The sequence below is a fragment of the Papio anubis genome, chromosome 13 (genome assembly GCF_008728515.1).
Source record: "Papio anubis isolate 15944 chromosome 13, Panubis1.0, whole genome shotgun sequence".
Lineage (NCBI taxonomy): Eukaryota > Metazoa > Chordata > Mammalia > Primates > Cercopithecidae > Papio > Papio anubis.
In genome coordinates, this window is record NC_044988.1 from 81,043,729 (window position 1) to 81,063,118 (window position 19,390).

The 19,390-nt window shown below is 34.9% G+C and overlaps 1 protein-coding gene across 4 annotated transcripts in view; it reads right to left on the minus strand.

Moving 5' to 3' along the window:
- Positions 1-281: 281 nt before the first annotated feature.
- Positions 282-19,390, minus strand: part of SHOC1 (shortage in chiasmata 1) — a 97,479-nt gene continuing 78,370 nt past the window's right edge. For all 4 annotated transcript variants that reach the window (XM_021927280.2, XM_009188302.3, XM_003911366.5 and 1 more), the window contains 7 exons: positions 18,139-18,250; positions 16,365-16,486; positions 14,198-14,291; positions 7,861-7,992; positions 7,506-7,655; positions 5,202-6,162; positions 282-527 (listed from right to left, as the gene is read on the minus strand). In XM_021927280.2, coding sequence (XP_021782972.2) covers positions 427-527; positions 5,202-6,162; positions 7,506-7,655; positions 7,861-7,992; positions 14,198-14,291; positions 16,365-16,486; positions 18,139-18,250 — 1,672 coding nt within the window. In that variant the 3' untranslated portion in view covers positions 282-426. The remainder of the gene's footprint in view (positions 528-5,201; positions 6,163-7,505; positions 7,656-7,860; positions 7,993-14,197; positions 14,292-16,364; positions 16,487-18,138; positions 18,251-19,390) is intronic.

Below are 19,390 nucleotides of genomic sequence, written 5' to 3' on the forward strand. Positions count from 1 at the left end.
ATCTTAGTCATTTGTTCTTAAATTGTGTTTACAGAAAACAATACTTTAAGTTGGAAGTTTTCTAACTTCAATTTTGTCCTAGGTTTTAACTTTCTTGATGTGGGAGGGTTAACTGCAGTGATCTTCACTTCCTGACTTAAAGGGTCAGGCTCTGTTGGAGACTCATTTAAATGTCTTGTGTGTAGGGGTGTCTGGAAGACATTTTGAATCTTATGATAATTATTCTACTAATTGATAAATTAGAATGTTTAACTTACAAAGAAGCAAACCATAGGGCAGAATACATATTATGAATATTTAATACAGAAACACTGAGACATGTATGAACAATCGCATTTTCTTTAGTGTATAAATCTAAATAATTTTGCTAGTGGATTAGCATCAAAAACAGTACAATATTGCATGTAACATTGCTCTTCTCCTCCTTCAAAAAAACCTCAGCCGAGTCTGCCCATCAACTCTACCCGGGACTTTTTCATAGGCGAGACGTCGTTTTTTGAATTGTGGTACTTGTGAGTACATAAAACCTGTTAAAAGGAGAAAAAGGAAAACCATTTTATTGCTTACAATAGTAAAGTATAGGTTTTTTTCTTTTCCTTTTTTTTTTTTTTTTTTTTTGAGACAGAATTTTGCCCTTGTCACCCAGGCTGGAGTGTAGTGGCACAATCTTGGCTCACTGCAACCTCTGCCTCCTGAGTTCAAGCAATTCTCCTCCCTCAGCCTCCCGGGTAGCTGGGATTACAGGCACCTGCAACCACGCCTGGCTAATTTTTTGTATTTTTAGTAGAGACACGTTTTGCCATGTTGGGCAAGCTAGTCTCAAACTCCTGACCTCAGGTGATCCACCCGCCTCGGCCATTCAGAGTGCTGGGATTACAGGTGTGAGCCAACATGCCCGGCTGAAGTATAGGTATGTTTTCCTCACTGTTCAAATGGATTTTGTGTCTTCATCATCATCTACAAAGTGTCAAAATTTCCCAACAGGGATAAAATAATAACTATTAAAAAGTGTGTTTTTAACATAAATGCCTCTGAACCTAATGGCCCGGTATTAAAAATTAGTGATAAATGCATATATTTTTATGCTCATGCCTTGTACAAGTAGTTAAATCTCCCTGGATTTCAATTTTCTCTTCTGTGAAATGAAAAGTTATAATACGTAATCTCTAAGTTCTCTTCTAATTTTAACATTTTTAAGTAAAAACGATCCAAAATGGTTTGGGAAGCAACTCAGGCAGGGCTTCCTAATTCCTGAACATTTCCAATAAGTCCTCATTAATTAGGATATAAATTAGAGGCTCATTTTGACAGACTTTGAACCTAAAACAAAGACATATTGCCTGGTGTACCTTGTATCCATTTTTGTGGTGCAAGTGTATACAATTCTGTCAGTTTTTTTTTTTTTTAATTCTTTTTTTTTTTTTTTCTGGTTTGCCCTTCTATTCCTGACTGCAGCTTTTTCTCACTTGGGCTAATTTTCTTCTCATGAACATATACCCTCTAGGGAATACCATTTTCACTAGGGACATATTTCTTTTCAGGGAGAGGTTATGTGTTTAGGAATCTATCTATAAATTCATGTCTTTAAAGGCATGTCTGGAAAACAAATCTTTAACTGAGGAGCTAAAGAATCCTTAAGTAAACAATTAGATGAAATACAGGGAATATTAATGATGACAGGACCTTGGTCCTTCGCTGTAGAACTGTGGGAGAACCTGGACTATCAGTAGCATGCTGGTAAATGTTTAACAACCAGCTCTCGGGGTGGTGTGGGGGAAACAAGGAAAGGCGTGATTTGTAGCATCTGCCAATTTTTCTGATATGAAGACCCCCACCATGGCTGATTTTAAGCTACCAATGTGATAGAAACAATGTTTTTTTCTGGATATTAATCTCTCACAGCCAATTCTAAAATTTCTAAAAACGCTTAAATTTCTTTTTCTATAGCTGCCAGGAAGCTTTCCCATGAAATGAATGTATATTTTGCACCTATTTAATAACTCCAATTTATTATCCATATATTATTTATATATGGATATCCATATATAGTTATCCCTATATTAGTATCCACGTGTTCAATTATAAAGCACACACAAATTTCCAGTTAACCAATACAAAGTATCCCAAGTACATTCACAGATGAAAACAGTTTTGAAGAGATTACCAGCATTTTGGACTTTATAAGCAAAATTCACTACATCCTTGCCAAGTTGGATAAAGAATCATCATTAATAAATGGAAGGAGTAAATAATAAACTGACAACAATGCAGTTGTCAGAAATAACAAAAGTTCAAAAAAACCCCAACAACATGAGAAAAACCCCACTCTTGGCTCAAAGAAAAAATTTATAATAGATCAATAAGAAAAAAATAAAAATTAGAATACCATATTTAAAAATAGTATTAGTAGCTCATATTCAGCTGCCATTCCAGAGTCTTTAATATGCCATTTTTAATACTCTTGCTTTTAAGTTTTCCCTCATGAGCTTGATCCTTGACCCACAGCTGTAATATGAAATTTATTCTAAGCCCTGATGAATGATAGCTGGTGATCATGTAAGAACTCACCTTATATGACTTTTTTATATATGATACATTTACGTGAAAAATTCCAGATTTGGATACTTACAGAGGCTGATTATGAAATCAGTAAAATGGAAAACTAAAAATTATGAAACAGTTTTAATAATTATCCCTGGGGATATAATCTCATAATTGCATGAGTTAGGGTACCATTATTTAAAAGTTTAAAAGGCAGGGTGGAGTGCAGTAGTTCACACCTGTAATCCCAGCACTTTGGAAGGCTGAGGCAGGCAGACTGCTTGAGCCCAAGAGTTTGAGACCAGACTGGGCAACATGGCAAGACCTTGCCTTTATAAAAAATACAAAAATTAGCTGGGTGTGATGGTGCGTGCCTTTTGTCCCAGCTACTCAAGAGGTTGAGGAAGGATGATTCAGCCTGGGTGACACAGCAAGACTCTGTCAATAATAATAATAATAATAAGTTTTAAAAGCAATGTATTTTGTTAAACAGACATGACAAAAAATAAAAATAAAGCAATGTAGTAAGCAATTATATCATGGAGATCCCATATATACACTTCAGGACAAATGGAAAATTATCTTGAGGTTATGGGTTATACTAATGGCTTTGGATAAATTTTCCAGGGCTGTGCCAATATTAATTCAAAAAGTGTTGTATCTTAAGCAATGTATTTGGAGGTAATGATGTACTATGGAAAACCAGTTAAATAAAATTTGTCATATTGAATGTAGATATTAGTATCAAAGAGTCATGTGAAATGTTTGAATAAAATTATCTCATGGAAATAACTTGGAAATTGGAAGAAATTAATGTTTCTAAATTGACATTATTTTATAGAGTATGTGATTTAAAAATATATAACTAAATTAATGAATTAAAATATAGGTAGATGTTTGACCATTCTACTCATATACCTATAAGCTTTAAGCTTTTTCTAACATTTAATGTTAGAATTTATTTAAAAACGACTTCTGGGTCTTCTCATTGAAAAATGGGAGGTCATATACTGGAGTGCCCTGTGTTCAAGAACATATAGTAATTCACATGCATATTTTGTTTCAGAGTAGAAAAATATGAAATTTTCATCCAGTTTTATGAAGTTAGCATAACGTTTATGTCAAAATGTGATAAGGCACAAATAAAGAACACAATCTAATATCATGAATGTGGACATGAAAATCATAAATAAATATTAGCTACCGTATTTAACAGCGTGTTAAAAGAATCTCTTAGGCCAGGCCCAGTGGCTCACTCCTGTAATCCCAGCACTGTGGGAGACCAAGGCGGGTAGATCGCTTAAGCCCAGGAGTTTGAGACCAGCCTGGACAACATAACAAAACCCTGTCTCTACTAAAAATAGCAACAAATTAGCCAGGCATGGTGGTGTGTGCCTGTAATCCCAGCTACTTGGGAGGCTAAGACGGGACGATCGCTTGAGCCCAAAAGGTGGGGGTGGCAGTGAGCCGATCATGCCACTGCACTCCAGCCTGGGTCACAGAGGGAGACCCTGTCTTACAAAAAAAAAAAAAAAAAATCTCTTAGACAAGGTAGCATGAAATATTAAATAAAACAAAAATATAAAAATTTAAAAAATAAAGAATCATCCCTCCAAAACCAGTTATGTTTATCACAGAAATCGCAAAGATAATTTAATACTAGTAAACCTGTGAATATAATCTTTGACATGAATAGGTCAATAGAGAAAACACATTTGATTTTTCCCAATATGTACTAAAATGAGTTTGGATAAAATTTAGCATCTATTTTTCACAGAAGTTTTTACAAGACTAGACACAGAATACTTCCCATTAAAGTGAGGAACAAAACAAGTTGTAACTATTAAACTAGAGCAAATCCAAGTATTACAAGTCCTGGAGCTTATACAATCTGGGAGGTCTTTTTAAAACAAAACAAAGAATACAAGATTTTCCTGGCCCCTCTCAGGCCTCACAAAAAAACCTATGAAAAAAAGAAGTTTGAAACTTCAGCTTCCCTCTGGCCTCCCCTTTTTCTCCTATCCTGGGGAAGGCCACCTTTGTATGGCCGTTAGAACTTAGTATTTTGTTTTAGATGCTTGGGCCAATGCAATACGAAATGACACTGAAAGAAAAGCTAGAATCACTAGAAATAAGAAAATTAAATTGTTCTTTTAAAAATTTGATAAGCTTAAATGTTCAGACAACTCAAAAACTTCCACTAGAATGGAGCTAATAATAGTGCCTATTTAATAGAATTGTTAGAATTAAAGTAAATAATCCAATAAAGGACTTAGAATAGAGACTGGCACCTAATTAGGCTCTGTTAATAAATGTTCAATTAAATATACCTACCCCACAAAGAGGTTAATTTTCTAATTCACTGATTCCTCTGTTTAATCTTTGTTGATTTTAGTCTCCTGCTTTACTTAGAGTTGCACTGCTTTTATTTTTAACTTCTTAAGTTGAATGCTTAGTTCACTTAAGGCTATAAGAATTTAACACAGCATATTTTCTTTGCATTTATTTTAGAGTTTAGAGTTTCTCTTTTACTCAACAGTTATTAGAGAAGTTTTTTAAGTATAGTAATTAAAACAAAAAAAAAAGGTTAAATTTGGAGATGGTTTTCTCTTTTAAAATTAAATTTGAGAGTATTTTTATCAACTATTGGATAGTGTTACCTGTTAATGATTCCTTGTCTCCTGAGTTAAATGAAGATTCAGGATGCCTTTTCTGTCCTAAACTTTTTCCAGCTCTTTGGTAGAAGTAAAGGCTGTTGAATTCTTTTTGATTTGCATTAGAATCAGAAGCACAAAATAAATCCAAACTGGGGACAGATGGTAATTCTCTCCAGAAAGTCTCATCATTTGAACTTTCACATGTGAGGCCTTCAAACTCATCTGATAGACATTTTTGCTGATCAGTGAATAAATTACCTTTCTGAGAGTACAATCTGTTACATGTAGTCTGCTCTGCACCATATTGTAAGTTGAACGGGTGATTCTCTTGTTCCCATATAGTTTTCTTTAAGTTCCAATGAAGAGGGGAATGAGAGCCCTCTAGTGAAAAGATAGGGTCAGATACTTCTTTATTTATGAAACCTTTTGCTTCATGTGTTCTCCTTTTCTGAGAATTTATAAAACGGGGGACAATTGACACTCTCTTCTGAGCGTCACTTGGTGATTTTATAGTTTCACAGTTTATTTGTGTTAGACCCAAAGAAAAGACATCTGACTCTGAATCACTGTGGTTTAGAAAGGAGTTATAAGCCGGTCTCCTTGATTCCATATTAATTAGAAAAGGAGTATTCTGCACTATATTAGGTTTACAGCTAGAGTCTTTCCAGTAGCTGGTCTGATTATATGAAGTCACAGGTGGTAAAAAACCTGAGATTTCTTTTAGTTCCATAATGGAAGAATTGTCATTCAAAGTGGTGGTTTTGTCTTCCTGCACTGTCTCTCCTAATCCTAAATACTGACAATATTCATTATGTTCTTGAATGACAGAGTCTAAATCGGAAGCTGAACTCCGAGAAGACAAGGTACTAATCCGATTCCTGTTGTCCTGAGGTGATGAAATTTGCGGTGATTTTGTTACAGAAGAAGAACTAATCTTGAATAGGGAAGTGATGCTACAAAAATGCTAAAAAATGAATTAATATAATGGAAACATCAGTTTAGTAAATATGAATAATGATGCTTATCTATATGGAAAGAAGGCAAAATATAAATAAGTAGTCTATTCATAGATATTACATTGATCCAGGTATTAACAACGTGAAATCATTAGGTTCTATTAAAAGAAAAACTCATTGTAATTCATACATATTTTCTAATCACTTGTAATAGATTTTTTAATAGTCGATTTTTCAGAACAATTTTAGGCTCACAGCAAATACAATAGAATTTTTAGTTATACAATTCTACATGTATACTATTTCCTTGATAAGAATACTATTATCTTATACATGAATATTATTTCCTTGATAAGAATTCTAAAATATTACCAGTAAGGCTAAAGTTATCTTTACAGCTACAATGAAGTGTGTGTTAGGACTGTTTGGAAGAGGTAATGTAAATACATGTGAATAGGGTATATAATTGAATTTTCTGTGAGCACAATATTCCAAAATGATTTAAAGCTGATTATATTGAATTTATCTGTATAAAATAGCTTTAGAATGTATAATATAGGCTGGGGTTTATGGCTCATGCCTGTAATCCTAGCATTTTGGGAGGCCAAGGCTGTTAGATCACCTGAGGTCAGAAGTTCAAAACCAGCCTGGCCAACATGGTGAAACTCTGTCTCCACTAAAAGTACGAAACTTAGCCAGGTGTGGTGGTGCACACCTGCAGTCCCAGCTGGTCGGCAGGCTGAGGCACGAGAATCGCTTGAACCCAGGAAGTGGAGATTGCAGTGAGCCGAGATCAAGCCACTGCACTCCAGCCTAGGTGACAGAGAGAGACTCCATCTCAAAAAAAGAAAAAATACTGTAATCCCAGCATTTTGGGAGGCCGAAGTGGGTGGATCACCTGAGGTCAGGAGTTCGAGACCAGACTGACCAACATGGTGAAACCCCATCTCTACTAAAAAAAAAAAATTTTCAAAATTAGCCGGTCATGGTGGTGTATGCCTATAATCCCAGCTCCTTGGGAGGCTGAGGCAGGAAATCTCTTGAACCTGGGAGGTGGAGGTTGCAGTGAGCTGAGATTGCACCATTGCACTCCAGCCTGGGCAACAAGAGTGAAACTCCGTCTCAAAAACAATAAATAAATAAAAAATAAAATAAAATAAAATAAAATGTATAATTGATAGCTAATGAAAAGTCTGTATGAAATTTAGCTCAAGTAAATTATTTCTTTGCTATTTGAAGTCCAAAACAATTAAACTTGTATACCTTCATTTAAAAAATCCTATTGTAAGAACAGATACTCAAATAGAAAGGAAATAAATTCCTATCATAATACAGATCTCAAATAACTAACCTTTAACACTTTTTCTGGGACTTCAGGTAGAAGTTCCTGAAGTTGACACAGAGTTGCTAATAATATCCAATGCAGTGAAGGTCCTTTATTTAGCATGAGCTGAGCCACCAATGGGTTAACACATGGAAAATCAAGTAAGTACATTTCTTCCTAGAAAAGAGTTTAAGAAATAGTCAGTAGTCTTTCGAAAGTGATCCATTTTATTTTACTCGTTGCAGCAGATTAAAATTTTTGTCATTGTACCTACGACTCAATTTGAGACATTTGGGGGAAAAATGTTACCAGAAAGTAAATTCAAATACAGGTTTTTATATTTGTTTTGCAAATATCTAATTTATACATTTAGAAAATATACCTCAGATGGTGAAACTTCAAGCCAGGATTTATCCAACCATTCATGAGGATCTCTCTTTGAGGTCATTAAATTGTGGTCAGCAATTTGTCGAATTATCAAGGCAGTTGCTTCTACTCCTGGGGCAATTACAAGCTAAAAATATTTTTTTATGTTAGATTATAGGAAATACTAGGAATCAAAATATAATATTAAAAAAAATAGTTTGTAATTAGAAGATAAAATTAAACAACAGCAGATTCTAATCTTTAACACTATTTTAGATAGAAACTGTTGGTTTATCCTACATCCAGGACATTTTATTTATGAGGATAACCAATTTTCCTTCCTTATTTAAATATGATATCCTTGTATTTTTAATTTTTGGAACTAAATCATTTTCATTTCATTTGGCATTTAGTAATAGAGTCATTAAAATACAGTGTTATATTTCAACTATATTAGAAAAATCAGCAATTTGAATATCACTAGTAATATTACTATTTTGTTGTTTCCAAAAGTTAAACCTAATAGTTTTCAATTAAAATAAGAATTTTAAAAATATAGTGCAAGATTTTTCAAAGTTCAAAAATAAGGATACTTATAAATGAATTTGATCTTGTATTCAAAAAAGAAAAAATAAGGTTTTGATTTAGAGTAGTCATTCCCAGCATTTTGGGAATTGCTCATCTAATATTGGCTTACTGATTCTAAGATACCCCTGCCAAAAATGTGGTGTTTGTGTATATTACACAATTCTAAAAAATATTTTTCCCATTAGTACAGTAGTAAGAGAAAAAGTAAAGAAAAAATAATTTCATAATATCCTCTGTTTCCTGTCTGACACTGTTTTCCTCCATTCCCTTCTCTCTTCTGAAATATCAGCCTTCTTCTTCTGCTTTCATTTCTTTCTTTTCTTCTTCATCTTTTAAATTTGATTGAAGGAAAGATAGTTCATGAGTTAGCAGTCTAATGTGAACAGAGAAATACTGCCCCAAATAATCCTATCTTGGAAATATAAATATCCTGTACCATAGTGGAAATTTAGTAAACCGTAGAAATCTCACAAAATAATTATGATTTTTTCCTTTTATAAGAATAACAAATACAAAGCGGTTAGTACACACCTGGGGAGTACATGCATTTTAAAGGATTTTCTTTAAATGACATTATATAGGGAGAGTACACAGAAATACATTGTTCAATTCCAAATGTACTTAATTGCTAGTTTTGGATGTTTTGAGAAGATATGACACTTTCATTTAAATATATAAACTTTATTTTAACCCTTTTCCCATTTAGGAAAAAAAAGTGCAGCACTCATTTAATTTTACATAAACATGCTCTTTGAGGCTGAAGCAAATCTAACTGATTTTCGATGTGAAAATAAAATATAAAAACTGTGCTTGGAGTTATTTCTAAACAGAACTAACATCAGAATCATCTGAATCATGAGAATTTTCTACTTCAGAAAAATCAGATTCATCAATGGACTCTTCAGCCAACAACTGTTTGAGAATGATGTTAACATCACAAGTAGGAATGCTATGTTTTCTAGGATTTGACATTTTCAGGGATTGAGAATTACTATATTTTGTAATGGAAATACCACTACTAAAAATAGAATGCTATAAATAGAAAGATGTCTTTTGTTTCCTAAGTTGATATACTAGAGTATGCAAAAATAATAATAAAAACGAGATATTGCGTGGCAAAGTTATCTCGGGGTAAACACTGCAGCAACAAGCCTGGCTGGCGAGGATTCTCAGGGCAAATGGGAAAAGGGTTAAAAGCCATAATTTTATGATGGTGGTAATGATGATTAATTTATTAGGGCAGGAATTCTGGGGCTCATGGCTAGATGTGGGAATTCAGGAACCTCCTTAATTTGTTTGAAAAATTTTGCACGTGTGTATTTATGCATTTTTCTGCAAAGACAGTTCATAAGAAAATTACAGAACTTTTAAAAAATTGGAATAACACTTAGCATAACACTACTAGCAGTATTTTCTTTTTCTTTTTCTTTTTTTTTAAACGGAGTCTCGCTCTGTGGCCCAGGCTGGAGTGCCGTGGCTGGATCTCAGCTCACTGCAAGCTCCGCCTCCCGGGTTCACGCCATTCTCCTGCCTCAGCCTCCCGAGTAGCTGGGACTACAGGTGCCCGCCATCTTGCCCGGCTAGTTTTTTGGGTTTTTTTGTTTTTTTGTTTTTTTTTAGTAGAGACGGGGTTTCACCGGGTTAGCCAGGATGGTCTCGATCTCCTGACCTCGTGATCCGCCCGTCTCGGCCTCCCAAAGTGCTGGGATTACAGGCAGTATTTTCTTTTAACTTAAGAAAATATTCTTAAACTTCCTAATACTTCCTTGATTTGCAGGTCCTTCAGATGCCTGAAAATAAAAAGGTGCTAATGGTCCTGATGTGATCTAAGAGATCAAAAGCCATGCTACTAAAGTAAGGTAAAGCAACAATACGTTCTAAAATAGTATGAGTCCAGGGAGCCTCCTTTAATACAACAATGTCATCAAGTCAGGAAAACAGGAGGCTTATGAGTACTGAGGACATACTGATAATAGAGTAAGAGCAAATTGACCACAGTTGCCTCTCAACATCCATTGAAAAAATGACCTGCTTTTTGGATTATTATGTAAAACCTGAAAAGCTTTTAGAATAGTTTGATCCAGATGGAAACAGACTTGTTTGGAATGGATTGCTCCTAGGCAGTACTCCTATTTCATCCCCAAATGCCTTCTTTGGATCATGCCCTTCCTGGGCCATGTGACTGTACTTGAATATAGGATCATTCACGGATATCATATGCCCCCTGTATAGAGGAAAAAATTTTTCTAAAGCATATTTTGCCCATAATGGTTTACCCTGAGCTGGGAAGAGAAGAGGCTAAATAAGTGGTAAGACCTCACTAGAGACAAATTTACATTTGTCATTCACTTATTTAGGTAACTTTTCTAAGAATTTTATTTTTGTTTAGTATGCAGCACAGAAACAAAATTATCTGGAATTCTAGTTCAAACAGATCATTTGTTGATTTTCTTAGCAAGCAGTACTTTGACTGAATTCCACTTAGTAGACGTTTATTGAATGTTTTTGCTTTGTGCAAAGCACTATGCTAGCCGCTAGGTTTTACAAATAAAAAGAACCTCATTCTTACCCTTCAGGGTGGAAGATATATGAATAAATATCCCTATACTATAATAAAGATATGAAGTATTAGCAGGAGAATGGAAGGAGAGATGATGTATCCTGAGAGAGTAGGATTGGTGCAAGTTTCTTTCTTTCTTTTTTAATGATTGTACTTTAAGTTCTAGGGTACATGTGCACAACGTGCAGGTTTGTTACATATGTATACATGGGCCATATTGGAGTGCTGCCCTCATTAACTCGTCATTTACATTAGGTATATCTCCTAATGCTATCCCTCTCCCTTCCCCTACTCCACGACAGGCCCCGGTATGTGATGTTCCCCATCCTGTGTCCAAGTGTTCTCATTGTTTGATTCCCATCTCTGAGTGAGAACATGCAGTGTTTGGTTTTCTGTCCTTACAATAGTTTGCTCAGAATGATGGTTTCCAGCTTCATCCATGTCCCTACAAAGGACATGAACTCATCCTCTTTTATGGCTGCATGGTATTCCATGGTGTATATGTGCCACATTTTCTTTTTGTTTTTTCTTTTGAGACAGAGTCTTGCTCTGTTGCCCAGGCTGGAGTGCAGTGGCACAATCTCAGCTCACTGCAAGCTTCGCCTCCCGGGTTCACACCATTCTCCTGCCTCAGCCTCCCGAGTAGCTGGGACTACAGGTGCCTGCCACCATGCTCCGCTAATTTTATATATTTTTAGTAGAGATGGGGTTTCACTGTGTTAGTCAGGATCGTCTGGATCTCCTGACCTTGTGATCTGCCCGCCTCGGCCTCCCAAAGTGCTGGGATTACAGGCATGAGCCACCGTGCCCGGCCATGCCACATTTTCTTAATCCAGTCTATCATTGATGGACATTTGGGTTGGTTCCAAGTCTTTGCTACTGTGAATAGTAGCAAATAAACATACATGTGCATGTGTCTTTATAGCAGCATGATTTAGAATCCTTTGGGTATATACCCAGTAATGGGATGGCTGGGTCAAATGATATTTCTAGTTCTAGATCCTTGAGGAGTCACCACACTGTCTTCCACAATGGTTGAACTAGTTTACAGTCCCACCAACAGTGTAAAAGTGTTCCTATTTCTCCACATCCTCTCCAACACCTGTTGTTTGCTCACTTTTTAATGACTGCCATTCTAACTGGTGTGAGATGGTATCTCATTGTGGTTTTGATTTGCATTTCTCTGATGGCCAGTGATGATGAGCATTTTTTCATGTGTCTGTTGGCTGCATAAATGTCTTTGTTTGAGAAGTGTCTGTTCCTATCCTTTGCCCACTTTTTGATGGGGTCATTTGCTTTTTTCTTGTAAATTTGTTTAAGTTCTTTGTAGATTCTGGATATTAGCCCTTTGTCAGATGGGTAGATTGTAAAAATCTTCTCCCATTCTGTAGGTTGCCTGTTCACTCTGATGGTAGTTTCTTTTGCTGTGCAGAAGCTCTTTAGTTTAATTAGATCCCATTTGTCAATTTCGGCTTTTGTTGCCATTGCTTTTGGTGTTTTAAACATGAAGTCCTTGCCCACGCCTATGTCCTAAATGGTATTGCCTAGGTTTTCTAGAGTTTTTATGGTTTTAGGTCTAACATTTAAGTCTTTAATCCATCTTGAATTAATTTTTGTATAAGGTGTAAGGAACAGATTCAGTTTCAGCTTTCTACATATGGCTAGCCAGTTTTCCCAGCACTATTTATTAAATAGGGAATCCTTTCCCCATTTCTTGTTTTTGTCAGGTTTGTCAAAGATCAGATGGTTGTAGATGTGTGATATTATTTCTGAGGGCTCTGTTCTGTTCCATTGGTCTATATCTCTGTTTTGGTACCAGTACCATGCTGTTTTGGTTAATGTAGCCTTGTAGTATAGTTTGAAGTCAGGTAGCATGATGTGGGGCAAGTTTCTTAAAATAGGTAGTGTTTGAACTGGGCAGTGAAAGACAGGTAGAACTCTGACAGTTAGTGGTAAGAGAATGGGGCAATAATATTCCTGGGGGAAGGCAGGCCAGAATGACATGTTTGTGCAAAGGCTGAGAGGTGACAGTATGGAGGCATATTCAGTAAATAGTGAGTACAATAACGTTAAAGAAGGAATCGCTAAGGGCCACATTGTGGAAGAGTTTGAATCCAGCTGAGTTTGAACTTTATGTTGATTTAAGTAGGAAGCTATGGACAGTCTTTGAGCAAGAAATTCAAATCAAAAGCAAATTTTTATCAAGAGACTACTATGTACCCGGCATTGTGCTAGGTTCCAGGAATAAAAAAAATGAATAAACATGTTTCCTTACCTTTAAGGAGCTTATAGTCTAGTGAGTGAAATATTCACAGCTGTATTTTGGAAATGTAATTGGTGTCTATATGTGATGGATTGAAGTGGGGAAAGAGTGGAAAAGGGATATTAGTTAGGAAGCTACTTTAAAAATCCAACTGTGAGGTGACAAAGACCTGAATTTAGGGAAATAGCAGAAGTAGGAGAGACATATTCTAGAGACACTGCAGTGTTAAAAAGAAGATTTAGCTACCAAATAAATTGGAATAATGATACCATAAACTAAGCTTGTGGGAGGATGAGAAGCTGTGTTTTGGACATGTAGAGTTTGAAGTACTTGTTGGATATTCACGTGGAGATTCCCAGTAGTCTGCTAGAATACAGGTGCAGACCTTAAGAAATGTCAAGAAAACTTTAAGAATTATACTCAGAAATGAAAGCAAAATCTGTGGAAATCTCTAATTTCATAAAGAAGAGAATGTAATATGATAATGGAACAGTGCCGAGCCCTGAACTTGGACAAATGTCTAAATTTCAGAGCAGGACACTGAAAAAGGGGACCAAGGAAAGAGAATGCTTAGAGATCACCAATATATTACCTCTAGTATATGTCTTAAGAGTTCCATTTACAGCAGATACAAGCTTAGTACATCTTTCATAAGGAACATTTTTAATCAAGGGATATTTATTTTTATTCATATCCTGCTATGTTTAGAAAACATCTGAGTAGTAATAAAGAGATGAAATATGATTTTAAATTCATTAAACTAAAGCCTTTTGGAATAGAATAATGATAAAATATTTATTAATTTGAAAACTATTCTTTATTTAGCTTTTAAACAGTTTTTAACTCATTTGCTTAACACTTTTTTCTCATTGGGCACTTAAATTTGAGTATAATTTTGGTTTATAAAAAATACTTATGAAGAAACACATAGGAAAAGAATACCTTTACATCCAGTTCTTCAGAGTTTAGCCCAAATGAAACCAAAGCTGCATAAATCAGTGCTAGGTGATGAAGTGTCTTTTCTGTAAGTGGATACCTACAAAGAATTATATTACTATATATCTATTCATTTGATATTAGATTATATTTATTAAAAATTAATTTTATTTTCCACATTTCATAATATTTTTAGAATAACCTAGCTAAGACAACACCAGTGTGGCAAATTTGTCTGTGTTTTTTTCCACTCTGTACTCTTGAAAAAACATCTCCATCTCCATTCTTTAATACTACTGTCAAATCTAGGGGATGCTAAGGGTGTGTGTGTTAGGGGAGGTGTGTGTTGTGGGACGAACTTAACCCATCCCTTTACTGACTCCAGGGATGGCTTTATGACCAAAGCCTAGCCAACTAGAATACTCCATCCCCCCGGTCAAAGTAACAGGTTCAGACATAGACACATGACCAGAACCAGGATACATGGAATCCTCCCAGAGTTCCCTAAACTGTTAGAAAATGCATCTTTCTCTTTTCCTTCTGTGGTTACTAAGCAGGTCAGATGTAAGTGCTGAACTGTGGGTAGATAGTTCTACTACCTTTACCCACTTTATGTACCCTAAGCAACAAAGAGGAAATTACTAGCTTATATTATGAAGAAGTCCAGAGGAAGCCATTGTTGGATCCTGGGACTCAAACAATACCATCAAGATAATGGCTCTCTTTATTTCTTGACTCTTCTTTCCTGTTTTGAATTCTTTCTCAGATTAGCTCTTTCCATATGAGAAGCTGATAAGAACACTGTGCCTAAACTGTTGACAAACAATGTAGTTTCTGTTGAACATCTGCTTTTCTTCTTAGAGTCTAGAACTTTGATTAAGTGCCAGGCAGAGGGTGCCTACTTGACCAGCCCTTAAAAAAAAAAAACCCTGGGCATTGTGTCTCTAATGAGCTGGTCTGGTAGAGAAAATTTTACAAGTGTTATAAGAGTTTATTGCTGAGGAAGTTAAGCACATCCTGTATGACTCTACTAGGAGAGGACTCTTAGAAGCTTCCTCCTAGTTTCCTCTGGACTTTGCCCCATGAGCTTTTTTCCTTTGCTGACTTTGCATTATAGGCCTTTGTATTGTAACCTTGCACCGTAATAAATTATAGCCATGAATACAGCTATATACTGAGTTCTGTGAGTCCTTGTAGCAAACCATCAAACCTCAGAATGGTCTCAGGGACCCCTGACACTCTCACTCAAACAAGAATTAATGGCATGAACACTAATGTAATTCAAACAATTTCTGTTGTATTTTCAGTTTTCCTAATTTGGTCAGTTGATTAAGATACTTCCTAAATGTTCTCATTCTCTAAAAATATGAATCTGAGATATCTAGAGGTCTGAAAATTGTTATATTTTATAATATATGATTGTGAATATTTATTTGATGTTTACATCTTGAATATAAAACTATCTCAGAGTATTAGATAATTATTTTCATGAAAATCTGGGTAAAAATAAGTTTGAACCTCCTTTTATTCTCCCTTATACCTCAATTGCACTACTAGAACTATAGGTAGACAGTAATCTAAAACAACTTTTAAAAATTTCCAAATCAGTTATTTACTAAGAACACGTCCAAGTTCCAGATAAAGCTTAAAATGCTTTACAAGAAAGTTCAAAGCTTAAAATGTTTTACACCCTTTATTATTCTTCAAAATGAAGGTTTTAGACCGGAATTATTATTTTTCAGTTCTGGTAGAAGGGTAAAACCAGGCTAAATCACTTGCTAGAGATTATTTGTTAGTAAAAGGAGGAATAAAAACCAAGGTATTTAGACTCTTATATTCGAACTTATACCAACCTGATAACAAGTGTATACAAAAAATTTAGTACAGTAGTTAGACAGAAATCGGACAAGTCCAGAATTACAAAATAATAAAATACTTCAAGCAGCAATTCTTAGTGAGATGGGGGAGGGGAGGATGGCTTTCATAGCATGTCCAAGGAAATATATCATCTCCAAAATTTGTTTTCCTGTGATCATACCTCCAACTTGAGAATCCTTGACTTAAAGCAAACTAGATGAGCACACAGAAAATTGCATAGCTATTTCCATTCAAATAAGAGGACTTAGGCTTAAGAAATACAAACATAACTTTGGATGAAGAAATGTTTACCTACTCTGAATTTAATGTTTCTTTGGTATATAAAATTATCCAACAATATCTGTACTGTAATGATAATGCCATCAGCCTCATAATGATATTGTCTGATGCCTTCTCACAATTCAATTCTTCTAGATCCTATAAGAAAATAAAGAAAATGTAAAAATTCATTAGGTTGAACAGTTATTATGAAATTATGTTATCATATTTCAAGAATCTATGACATACAAATAAGTTGAAAAGAGGCATGGGTATGAGCCCCCATTTCATGGAAAAATTAAAATCGTGCAGGAAGTAGTAGGAGAAAAGCTACAGTAGACATAAAACACCTAATGACAGCGTCAGCAAGGAAGGCTCCTGAATCTCCCAAGGTCCCAGTTATGAAGAAAGTAGCCTATGGAGTGCCCCTAGTTTGGCACTCCATAGGCTAGTCCAATTTTCTATTGCCTTTGGAATAACCAGATCCTAGTCCTTTGTGGATGCAAGTCCTTTGTGGACTAGGATCTGGTCACTCCAAAGGCAACAGAAAATATGTTTAAAACCTATGAGATAATGTACACTGCATGGTTATTCAGGGGAGGTAAGAAAGGAGCAGTTAATGGACTTTCTGGGAATCTCTACCTAATGGTATGGAATCTCCTTTTCCTTTAACATAAGTAATTTTTGATAGATAAGGAATTCAAAAAATGACCTTCCTCTAACAATAAGTTATATAATTGGACTACAACAGTTTTGCCAGCCAGGCATGGTAGCTCATGCTTATAATCCCAGCACTTTGGGAGGCTGAAGTGAGAGGATCACTTGAAGCCAAGAGTTCAAGACCACCCTGGGCAACATAGCACAACGCTGTCCCTACAAAAAATTAAAAAATTAGCTGGGTGTGGTGGAGCATGCCTGTAGTCCCAGCTACTTGGGAGGCTGAGATAGAAGGATCACTTTAGCCCAGGAGTTCGAGGCTGCAGTGAGCTATGATCGTGTCATTGCACTCCAGGCTGGGCAATGGTGTGAGACCCTATCTCTAAAAACAAACGAACAGTTTTGCCAAACAGAAAAATATTGTTTAAGAACTTTAAATATACAAGACATAGTATCTCTTAAAAATCTCTAATAGAGTTGTGTTTTTCCATCATATAATTCCTATAACATTTGCTTATCAAAACACATATTGGCCATTAATATATTGCAATATTTATATTGCATACCATCAAACCTGGTTTCTGCTCCTACTCTCACCCCAATAAATTAATTTCTTTTCAATTGGTTCTTCAATCAAGCAAATGTATCAGGGAGATTCACCCAAGAATTTATACATAGAAAACTCCAAACTATATGAATTTTTGAAGAGAAATTCTCTCTCTAAAAACTAGCTTACTTAGAGACAACTCCTATTTACATTGGAAATGCAATGAATGATTGGAAATTCAATATTATCAATCATCAATTAATATATTATCTCTTTGTAATAAATAAAGTGGCTGGAAATTGCTTTTTTAAAGCTTTCAATACTATGATTATTCTATAAATACACTTCAAATAGGTTAATACACAATATTAAATATTCTTTATTTGCCCTATCTTCTTAAAGTATGTTAAAAAGCCATAAGGCATCAGAGAAGTTTGATTATAGTCATTTTCCACAGTGATGATTTTAGCACTTGTGGCCCATTTGCAAAATTTAGAAGAAATCACTAATAGATTACAGTTAAGCTTCCTACAGAAAAGATAATAACAAATTACATAGCTATATATTTTAATCTATTTTAGTTTATATTTTTTCTACCTAGTTTTACCTGCAAAATTATGGCAGTGTGTTCATCAACTGTTACCACTACATAACGCTTTGAACTTCCGAAGAGTTTCAATGACTCACTGCATTCTCTCTCTACTAGTGAGATGTTATAGCTGTAAAATACAATATTCTTGAGTGAAAAAATGAAATGCTAATAAAATTATTTAAGAAAAGTTATAGTGTCCTCCTGAATGTTAAGTTATTTGGATTTCTATGCTTTTTCTTTTACATGTCAATTTGTTCTACTTTATAAAATTTGAAGCATAAAGTTACGATTTATTCAGTATATTAAACAAATCAGCTGAGATGTGTGTTGCCTTAGGCATTGTGCTAAATGTTACTGCACATAACACTATTACAAATGTTTTGACCAATTTTTTCTAGCTCTTTAAATAATAATTCATGAAATCAAAACATTATGGGACTAAAATATTCTGCATTTATCAGAATTTCCTTTTTTTATTCCTTAAAAATGACTTACATTTTAAGCACTTTTTATTTTATTACTATATATTGTTATTATTTTTAGAGACAGCTCTGTTGCCCAGCCTGGAGTACAATGGTACTATCATGGCTAACTGTAGCCTTGAATTCCTGGGCTCAATCAAACCTCCCACCTCAGCCTCCTAAGTGGCTGGTACTACAGGTACATGCCATCATGCTCTTAACTACCTTTTATAAGCTCATAGTTTTCTGTGAATTCTCCACAGCCTTAATATATAAAAACAAAAGCATGGAACATACATCTGCATTTTAACTAAGGTAACAGTACAATTATCCTTCTTTGATATGGAGCCCAAGGTCCAACATGCCTGTGACAACTTGTGTGTTATGATAAAGTGTTTCACGATTTGATAACGTCTAATGTTGGTATGACCTTAGATCTAAAGATTTAAAACCTTGAGAATTCATTTAGAACTTCACAGTCCTGTTTCCCAGGCAGTAAAGTTCCCTAAACAATACTCATTCTCAATATTATCAATGACTCAAGACATGAACATATAATTCACAGAAAAAAGCATATAAAATGTTCATATTCGCTGGTAACAAAAGAAATGCAAGTAAAACATGAATTTAAACAACAAATATTATTTTTGTCCATAAAATTGATAAATATTACCAAAAATATAATATTCTAAAATTATGAGGGTGTGGTATAGGGAAATAAATATACATTGATATAAACTCTCTGGAAAACTATTTTTTTGTGATATAATTCCAGACTTGAATCATAGACACATGGAGCCACATAT